This window comes from Leptodactylus fuscus, chromosome 6 (assembly GCF_031893055.1).
Source record: "Leptodactylus fuscus isolate aLepFus1 chromosome 6, aLepFus1.hap2, whole genome shotgun sequence".
Taxonomy (NCBI): Eukaryota; Metazoa; Chordata; class Amphibia; order Anura; family Leptodactylidae; genus Leptodactylus; species Leptodactylus fuscus.
This window is the reverse complement of record NC_134270.1, coordinates 117893406-117904467: the sequence shown is the minus strand read 5'-3', so window position 1 is coordinate 117904467 and position 11062 is coordinate 117893406. Positions and strand designations below refer to the sequence as shown.

Here is an 11062-nt window from a genome sequence, read left to right as displayed (position 1 = left end):
TTATGTTTATGTAATGACAATAACCTCTACTAAAAAATTATCTGACCATTGTATAAGCAATACTACCTCCAATGCTGCCCCTGCTACCTCTTGTATCACCCCTCTACTTCATAGATTGTAAGCTCTTGTGAGCAGGGCCCTCAGTCCCATTCTGTGAAGTGACTATTTCTTTGTAATGTATCTTTTTCTCTGTATTTGAACCTTACAAATTGTACAGTGCTGTGGAATATGTTGGCGCTATATAAATATATTATACTTATAGTATATTAGATATTCTAGGTGCTTGTTAGGAAAGTAGCAATTTATGAACCATAATACCCACCATATAAAACACACACTTGCTGCAGTAAAAAGCATTAAAACAAAAGGACTAACAGTTAAGTCAACTGAAATTTATTGGGGTAGCCATTATGCAGATATTTACATTTCATGGTACAGGACAGAGTATGGAAATTTGGTGGCTATTATGGAAACCCCTAGGCAAACCCTGCCAAGGTGACAAGGGTAACCTACCACTAGAACAAAATGCAGCTGATGTCCACGTGCAAAATTTTCTGACCATACTCCATGACATTTTTGTTCAAATGCAATGTTTTTCTTTAACAATAAAAAAAAGAAAAAAAAAAGAAAAGAAAAAGAACAGATCACACACTTCTACATCCAATAATACCCCCCTCCCATAGAAAAAAAAGGCTCCTTAAGGCTGAGGCCCCACAATGCGGAAACGCAGCTTTTTTTGTTGCAGTTTTCTGAGCCAAAGCCAAGAATGTCTACAAAAGGAATGGGAAATATATAGGAGGTTCTTATACATCTACCTTCAGCTCAATCCATTCCTGACTTTGGCTCAAAAAACCCCAAAAAACGCTACAAAAAAAAAAAGTTGCTTTTCTGTAAAGTGGGGCCTCAAAAAGCCTTAAAAGGGTTTCAACATGAATTTAAAAAAATCTTCCAGAAACTGTGCCACATAACTGTAGGAAAGTGTGGCTCCGTTTTTGCATGAAAGCAGCCATGTATTTCTAAATACTGGACAACACCTTCAAGAAGTTAATCGGCACTGTCAAAACCCAATAACCAAATATCAAGTCCACAGACATGTATATGCTTCTATTACTACATAAGCAGTATCACGGGTAAAGTGTTCAACAGAAAAAAGGTTTTACCCTTAAAGTAATACCAATAAAACACTGCAAGAAGATATTGCTGCTAATAAGTCGTCTACACAGTAAAATAAAATAAGGGACTCCTGGGGAAGTGTATTACGTTCCGTCAGCTCCTGTTTTGGGGCCTGGTTTATTAGAGCAGTATTTTGGGGTGAGTCACAAGATGCCAATAAATTAGACAATAACCACATTAACCATTGGGCATCTGTATGTAAACACTGCTGCATATTTAAGATGGTCCAAAAAGCCCAACAGGAAGATATTGAGATTAAAAGACGCCAACGATGTACAAAATGCCCAGATTCTGGGATGGGGTGAGGAGCGGCGGGGTCAAAGGAGTTTGGAATAAATAAAGTCAGACTCTGAGGATCTCCAGGCAATTGTTGTAACAGATGGCAATCCAGTCTGGTTGGGTGCTTGCCCACTGGACGTTGTTGATCTCTCCTTCTGCAGTGTATGCCAGTATCGGGTCCTCAATGGCACGTGGCATTTGCTGGATGTCCCAGATCAATGCCTGGTGGTCATCAGCTAAACAAAGACATAAAATACAATGAAATCTGGTAAACCCTGTACAGAATATTAATGCTATTATAATTTCCACTGTCCAAACTTAACCCTGTAACTAACCTCCACCAACTCTAGTTCTTGCCATCCTTAAATAGGCACGGATTCTGGTGTAGGTAGAATATTGCTCTAGCCCCCACCATTCCTGAGCAATTGATCCTGTTAGTTTCAACAACCAATATGTTAATTAGGCTCCCTACTGTCAGGTGGGCAATCCTGGGCTTGGAGCAGACAGTCTATGCCCGCCCAAGTGACATTACAGAGCCTAATTAGCATATTGGATGTAGAAACTAACAGGACCAATTGTTCAGGAATAGTTTGGGTTAGAGAAAAAATTCCAACTGCTCTGAAACTAGTGAAGCAGTGACTTCAATGTCTGAGCTGAAGTATTTGCAAATACATTACAAGCCACTTTCATGGAGCAAAAATAAATGCAGTCGATTATACACCTGCTGCAGTGTACAATTTTGCTGTAGATTCCACCCATCATAATGCAGAGCTATCAGAGCTCTCTTGTAAATGAGCAATGCATCCACAGGTCTCCTAGAAGTAGAGGACCAACTCTCATTCAATATCCAAAACATAAGCTCTTAAAACCAGAAAATATTGATATACAATATGTACTAGAAAATTAGAGGACTTTTCATTACACAATGAATATGCCCTACATCATATTTCTAGGATGTATAAGAAGTAATCATGACTTTATCTTTCTACTTACCTGCTGTACAGATGTGACATGAGGAATGTGGAGCCCAAGCAATGCCATTCACACATGCACGGTGGTTATTCAGCCTGGCCACAGGGGTGCATGGCACTCGCACATCCAGAATCACAACCTGTGGGGAACAAAGTAGCAAGGCTGCTATTCAAAACATGTTCATATAATATGCACTATAAATGCATTCCTCTATACAATAATACTTCACTCTAAGACTACTAAAATTTACCTCCATCCCATCCATGGCCATAGTTGCTAGATAGTTGGGGTCCTGCTTGTTCCAGCACAGTCTGAGCAGAGGATGGTGCTGTGGGTCTTCATAGATAATGGTGCTGTGCTCTAGGTGACGCAAGTCAAACATCCTTACAGAGCCGTCTGCTCCCACTGATGCAAACATGTCCCTGCCACCGCCTGCTCTACTGAACGCAATGTCGTACACCTGTTACACACACAACAAAGAAACTCAATATTCTATTTACAATAGTTAAAAGTACCTGTCCTCTCTGATAGCATAATGTAGTGCTGACTTCAGTGGTCCGTAACTCACAGTATATGTGACTATACTGTAATTTTGTAGAACTTGCAGGTTATTCGTTGCAGTGCAATGCCAGTACTGTTACCTAGGAGTCCAATGTATTCATATGATGCAGGCTACCCCAAATCCATCCACTGCTAGTTGATAATTTTCTCACTATTACTAAGATAGGGAGAAGAAAATCAATCTGAATGAATGGGCAGCAATATTACACTGGCAGGTTTCCTTTCAAGGGATCAGTATTGGATCCCACAATCAAGATAGCATACAGATTTACATCAGTCACTTATGGATGGCCCACATATCCACAGATCCTCCTTGGCTCATTTTCAATGGGAGTTTTGCCACCCTGCATCACAGCCCATTGATTTAATTTTAAGACTGGCACATCCAACTGCTTCATTCACACCTAACCTCTAAAGCATTTCTACCAAAACAACAATCAGGGTCTCACCTCTTTGTCGTGAGCAATGAGCTGTGTTTTCACATGGCCAGACACCAAGTTGACTCTGCCAAGAACCTGCCCAGTCTCCAGACCCCAGATGGTACATGTTGTGTCAATGCTGGAAGTTCCTAAATGCAATAAGAAGTTACTTTAGAATAGATTTTTAAGGCTAAAAATCTATTCTTTAAAGTGTTAAAGTGGCAGGAAGACATAGTTAATGGTAGAATCAGGGGCCAAACATAACTGGAACGTCTTTTATACACTGTCTACTAATAAGTATTTGGACCCCTGTGGTAGAATAGAAAAACAACATTTATTCCTATTCAATAATTGGTAGACCCCAGCAGATGCTTCCTTACGGATGGGATTGATCCACATAATACTCCCGGATGCCTGGTGAAACTCCTGGTGTATGTGAGCCATTGGTTGGGTGCAGTTCTTCCGAATCTCTCTGGTCAGCACCCGTTGGTCTCCATCTCCCAGTTTTGGGGGTCTGCCGCTTGGGGTACATTCCAACAATCACCGTTCACCATTCTCTTCGTAATCACATAGGCCACTGTCGATTTTGGGTAATTCAGTTCGCTTCATGCGTCCCTTAACCCCTTCCCGCCGATGGCACTTTTTGACTTCCTGACCAAGCTCGATTTTTCAAAACTGACATGTGTCACTTTATGTGGCAATAACTTTGGAACGCTTTAACTTACCAAAGTGATTTTAAGATTGTTTTTTCGTAACACATTGTACTTCATGTTAGTGGTAAATTTTGGTTGATATGTTTTGTGTTTAATTATAAAAAAATTGGAAATTTGGTGGAAATTTTGAAAAATAAGCATTTTATAAAGTTTGAAATGATGTACATTACATACAGTCAGACCGCCAAAATTATATCATAAATCTCATGTCCCAAATCTCTGCTTTATGTCGGCATCAAACTTTAGGCGCCCTTTTAATTTTTACGGACATTATAAGATTTACAAGTGAAACAACAATATTCAAAATTTTCAAGAAATTTCCAAAACCCATTTTTTAAAGGGCCTAATCCAGTTATGAAGGGGTTTTGAAAGACCCTTGTATTAAAGCCCCCCATAAATCACCCCATTTTCAAAACTGCACCCCTTAAATAAGCCAAAACAACATATACCTAGTAATTTAACCCTATAAGTGCTTAACAGGAATTAATACAAAATGGAGGTGAAATTTTCAAATTTGAATTTATTTTACTAATATTTTCGTTTAGCCCTAGAATTTGCACATTCACAAGGGGTTAAAGGAGAAAACGCATCCCACAATTTGTTAGGCAAGTTCTCCCGACTACCATAGTACCCCACTTGTGGGTGTAAACGAATATATGGACGCACAGCGAGACGCAGGAGGGAAGGCGCGCCAAAGAGCTTTTAGAGGGCAGATCTGGCTGTGATCAGTTTCAGGAACCATGTCGCATTTATAAAGCCCTTGAGGAGTCAAAACAGTGGAAACCTCTAGAAAGTGACCCCATTTTGAAAATCGCACCCCTCAAAGTATTTATTAAGTGATGTAGTAGCATTAGTAACCCTGAAGTGAATGTGTAAGCTGTGCGGAGTAAATTGGGTACACCAAATCCCATTCTATATTCCCACCAGCTCCTATGACGCGGACGGGGAAGAGGGGCATTCTGGGGGGTCAGCGCTGGTGTATGCTCTCTCATAAGCTCTAAATATGGGGTGTCCCCTGAAAACGCTCGCACCGCTTACACATTTCCTTCTAGTCGCAGCCACTTATGTCCTAATGATTTGGCGACTTTTGGGGTTTTTGTCTTCACATTGTACAAGGTAGATTTTTATTTTCTGGTAATGTGGCCATATGAGGGCTTGGTGTTTGCGGTATTAGATGTACTTTTCAATGCCACCATTTTGGGGCCTGTAACTTATTGACTACATTTTATTAACTCTTTCTGGGTGGGATGTAAAAGGAAACATCAATTCTGGCATTGCTTTTTAGCATTTTTTTTTCCCCGTGCAGCGTACAGCATAAGTAACATGTTACCTTTATTCTGCGGGTCGGTACGGTTACAGCGATACCTCATTTATATGATTTTTTAATGCGTTGCTATTTGTGCAGGATAGAATTCAATTCAGGGAAAAAAAATCTATTGTTTTTGCATCGCCATCTTCTGAAAGGCATAACGTTTTTATTTTTCGCTAGACAGAGCTGGTTGAGGGCTTATTTTTTGCGGGAAGACCTCTTCTTTTTATTGGTACCATTTTGGTTTTCATCTGACCATTTGATTACTTTTTATTGAACATTTTGTAAGGGAAAGGTGGTGAATAATCATTATTTTGTGCGGTTTTCTACGTTTTTTTTTTTACGACATTCGCCGTTCGGGTTAAATAATGTTTTAATTTTATTGTTCAGGTTATTACGGACGCGGCGATACCAAATATGTAATGTTTTTTTCTATTTTTCTTTATTTTACATAATAAAACATTTTATATGGGGAAAAAGGGATTTTTGGGGCTTTATTTATTTATAATTTATTTTAAACTTTTTTATTTTGACTTTTTTTTCACTTTTTTTTTCTGTCCCCATGGGGGATTGAAGCAGTGATCGGCTGATCACTGCTTCAATAGATATACGCTGCAATACACGTGTTACACGTGTATTGCAGAGTATAGGAAGCTGTCAGCCTGTGTAGACGCACAGGCTGACAGCTTCATTTACGGCAGGATCGGCCAGGCGCGAGGACGGGTTAAGTGAAGGGGCAGACCTGGGGTCACTGATCAGACCCCGGGCTGCCCCCTACGAACACCGGCACCCCCCGAAACCGGCGCGGGGGTGCCGATCGGCACCATATGACGTTGTAACCCCGGAGGTGCCGGTGGTCATGTTGATCACCGGCATCTCAGGGGTTAACACCCGCGATCGGACCCGATTCCGACCGCGGGTGTTACAGGGCATTGTCAGCCGTGTATTACGGCTGTCACCCGCTGTGCATGGTGCGCATACAGTTTCTGTGTGCACACCATGCATCCGCAGTAATAGTACGGCGGTTTGCGGGAAGCCCTTCCCTGCAGCGCCGTACTATTACGGCGAATGTTGGGAAGGGGTTAAGAATCGACCATTTCTGTGGTACCCCACAATTACCCCTTTCTCGAAACAACCCTGCATTTCGTGGCATCTTGCATGCAACTAATTTCAATGCTGTTTCCTACACGATATTTAACGTCATCATGACCGCAGATATCTTCATTTGCATGGGTGTCCATACTTATTGGTAGACAGTGTACTACAATGTGCAGATTAATACTCACCAAGTAAATTGGGATCTACTTCATTCCAATCAAAGGATGTGAGAGGTGCACAGAAGTCTGAGTTCTTATTATTGTTCAGCAAACACTCCAAGCGGGTCTCTGTCTCTCCAACCTATTGCAGAAACAAGAACATATGAAATGGACCATATCATGATAAATAAAAGAAACCTCTATGGCTCATATTCAAACAATACACACCCTCCAGACACGTAGGTAGTCCCCACTTGTAGCCAGTAGATCTGGATAAACTCCCTTGGTGTCAGGAATCCACATAAGCTTTGTGGTGGGGTATGGGTGGTCAAAGGTGTTTCTGCAAATAAATTCGGAGCTTTCCTCATCCAGACCAACCAGTTGTACCTGCATGAAAAAAAATGCTCTGTACAGTTATACATGGCAATGGTGTATCTTAGAATAGCTTTAAAGATGACCCGACACCAAGTATAGAACGCTGAATGAAATACATCATTTGATTCTTGCCGTTGCCCTGGACAATTTTTCTTTTTAAACATCCGTCCAACCATTCAAAATATGCGGCCCGTGGAAAGTTATATGTAAACTTGTTGAAAACATAAGGGTCCCGCCCACTTGAAGAATCAGAGCTAGTTTACATATCATTTTCCAGGGCTATATTCTTTTGAATGGGTGGCCAGATTTTAAAAAGGAAAACACCAAACTGATCAGAGGAACGGAGAGAATCAAATTCTTTTATTTAGTATTTTCTACTTGGTGACAGGTCCGCTCTAATAGGCAAATTATATTACCATATACATAATTACTCCTATGCAACAGTGGTATAGATAGTGGGTCCTGCTGTCATCCATACAAAGGGCAACACACTCCCAATAGCAATCTATAGAATATCAAGTTGTGAAACGTTCCAATTTGTTATGTAATAGTAATAACTAATATAAAGAAAAATAAAAGAATTGAAGTCCACAAACTGCAATACTGGATACCTGTAGGTTAGCTGCACCAACTTCTCCCTATTAGCGGCTTGGATAACCTTCTTCTCGTATATTAGTTACGATATTGCAGAGTAACATGGTAATCTCTTTATCCACCCTTTCTGATATGCTTGGTGTATTACATTACTGGTGTATTACATTGCTCCATTTTTTTACAACTGTATCATGTAATGATATTTTTTACAAGTCCAAATACTTGTAAAGTACCATCAAGTAGCTTTTATACTTTAACTTCCATTACGTAATACTAAAGACTAGCCCATGTAGGTGTACTTAGAAATGCCCACATGCCCTACCAGTTCATTGGTAAGTTTAATTTTCCTAAATATATTGCTTTAGAAATGCTGCTTTGTTTGCCAGCTATGTGAACTTATTCCTCCCATTGTATACACAGCATTTCCATAGTGTGGGACCTGTGTGATAGGTGAAGTGACATCTACAGCTCTGCCACAGTTTGCTGATAAAGCCTTGTCTGTTATCTCTCTATGTAAACACTGAGTGTTCTCTACAAGCACATGTATATTATCTGATCTGCATAAGTATTGTAATGCTTCATAGTGTCCTATTCAGCAAGTGGGGGGATACAGGAAGTGAGAAGAGGAGACAGCAGGCAAACTGCTAAATTTACAACATTCTTTGTGTCAAAACCTGGCATAGGGTTTTCATAAGTTCTTCCAAATGAAGGCTTCAAAATATTACTCAATTTGAGCGCCTTTGTGCCACTTCACTTTATACCCAAGGTTGTTTCTGTCCTATATGAAATGTTAATTCGCCCCCCCCCCACTAGTCATACAGTCACCTTATGGAACATTATATCTCACTGTTATCTGTATGTGGCCACTATAGAATCAGTGTACAATCAGATGATGCCTAGTCCAAAACAGGCCTGTATGTACCATCTCAGGATATCCTTCTACCTGTGTCTGTGCTTCACACTGCACATGGATATAATCATTGTCTATTGCCTGTCACAGTTGTTACATTCCATATATGTAGATACCAGTTCTTCTGCAGACAGTGACTTGCTGCTGTATGACTATACCAGGGGTATAATTTGGCTGTGACAAAAAACAACATTTCAGATAAGTAATTGCAGGAGCCTCAGGTAGGGTTCACAAAACAGACCCCTATCATAATGGTCACAAACGAACAGTAACTGATGGCTATCAGTTACTGCCTGATATGTTTGTTGCCCATAGACCTCAATATTACAAAAAAAAGAAAAAAAAGAAAACTTGCTGTCCGTTTTTTCAAATGGACACAAAAGTCCTCCATGTAGCATTTTTTGTCGGCTTGAAAAAACGGACACTAAAGGACACAAACTGAGCGGACACTACAGACACTGCTAAGCGGACAACAACGGTAGTGAGAACGCCCCTTACACGAAGGTCTAATTCCATGTGACTAGTGATCGAAATTCCAACACGTTTGGATTTTTGATGACGGTCAAAAATCGGTAAGTATCTGCCGCATATTGACGGCTATCATCCTCCCTTCCCCCAAAGTACCGCACGCCTACCAAGTCCTTGAGCTCCTGTTACTTAGACAGGTAATCCTTGTGTGATTGGTGCAGCCCAAACAAATCTGGGGCTCATGCACATGACAGCGTGCGCAGCTCAAGGCTCTTCGGACTTTTGCACTCTGGTCCGATATATTTATGGGTCATGTCCTATGCAATACTGAAGCTGAACACAGCAGTGGCGTTTTGGGCTGTACACAAGGCAGTATGAATGGTGGCAGATCTAATGCCAATATCATCTATCTTTGATGTGGAATGTCCCTTTAAATTAGGAGACCACTTAGGTGACGTGACTGCTGCATATGATGGGCTTCACAGAATTGTGAAGAGGCAAAATGACATTACAGGCCACAGCTCGGAGCAAACACCAGAGAGCGGCTGCACAGCTGATGCCAATGAATCACACTGAGCCCTGTATGTGGCCTGGTATGAGTGGTCGTGTGCCCTCCACAATACACAGCAGGATGCACATGAGGTAGACTATATTACCACCAGACCCATAAGTCACCCCGGACTCCCATTACCTTATTGTTATACTCCTCCACAAAACTCCCCAGAGCCAGGCGGAACCTCTTGTCCGGCCTCACACTCCAGTTCATGGCGTACACGGTCCATGGCGCCTCGTACTTGTAGATTTCCTTCCGTTTCCCGTGGAGGGACATGGTGACTCAGAGTGCAGACCGTTACCGTGAACACAATCACCGAAACCTCCGTGAAGCAAAACGACGCATGCGCAAAACCCCAGACTCCACTTGCACGGACAGCCAACAGGAGGGAAGGGGCGGGGCATGGACATAAACATTCCTAGAGATAGCGACAACGCTGATTGGGCGTGGACGGAAAGTTTCCTTACCTCCAATTCGACGTGCCATTTAGTGGGCGGGATCTTTAACGTTGGTTGCTAATTGGCCTCATTTGCGTGTCAAGCCTCTCTTTAGAATTATGCTTCGTGATTGGTGCACTGGGAGTATGAAGGCGTGATAAGGAAAACTGTAAACCTTCAGGGCTTTAGGCTTCAAGAAATATTTAACATTTCTTTTGTTTCTTTGATAAAATGAATACACTCAGTATTAGATCTTATTCACGGGGTCCTAGTATGACTCCTGTACAATGGCGGCCCATAGCAACCAATCGCGGCACAGCTTTTATTTTCCCACAGCAGACTATGAAATGCATTCTGCGCTGTGATAGGTTGCTATGCAGTTCTGGTTGGCTCAGAATGATTGTGAGAGGCTTGGAGGTTGTACATTGTATTTGGGTGGGGACTGAGCAAGAGGGAACAGAGGGGAGTGAAGTTAGGCCTTGGCATTAGGTATATGTACTGGAAACAAATGGTAATTTGGAGGTAATGAGTTTGATAGAGCTGATTGGACGGTGTGATCAGGTGGTATCTTATATAAGGCAATAACAAAAGGAAAGGGGTTGTTATGTGATCCCACATTATACAACCAAAAACAGGAAAGCATAGACAGTGTGCTGTAATATGGAGGTTTTCGCCGCTAAACGTTACGTACAGTGCATTCAGAAAGGCTTCAGACCTGTTTCACACATTTTTTTGTGTTGAGCTGAAATAAAAAAAAAATCTGCCTCATTAAAGGGGCTCTATCATTGGGAAAAGTCATTTTTAACTAATCATATCCTTGCATAGCCTTTAGAAAGTGTATTCCACAGCTACCTTTAGTATGTAAATTGCCTCAGTGGTGTTTGAATAAGTCAGTTTTTATTCATATGCTAATTAGCTTCTCGGTGCACAGGAAGTTGTCAGCCAGCTCTCCGCTCCCTGCTGTGTACTATGTGGGAGCAGGGAGGAGGAGTCAGCAGCAGCCTGTGCTGTATACACAGAAGATGAGAGTTCCAGGGTGCACG

At 41.5% G+C, this 11062-nt stretch overlaps 1 protein-coding gene across 1 annotated transcript; it reads right to left on the bottom strand.

Annotated features, from left to right (window-relative positions):
* Positions 1-377: 377 nt before the first annotated feature.
* On the bottom strand, positions 378-9951 carry DCAF7 (DDB1 and CUL4 associated factor 7). The gene is made up of 7 exons (XM_075277121.1): positions 9721-9951; positions 6911-7069; positions 6713-6824; positions 3435-3553; positions 2675-2884; positions 2446-2563; positions 378-1688 (listed from the first exon to the last, which is right to left on the bottom strand). Exons 1-7 carry the CDS (start codon positions 9856-9858, stop codon positions 1516-1518), a joined length of 1029 nt encoding a protein of 342 aa, XP_075133222.1. The 5' UTR covers positions 9859-9951; the 3' UTR covers positions 378-1515.
* Positions 9952-11062: the final 1111 nt, after the last annotated feature.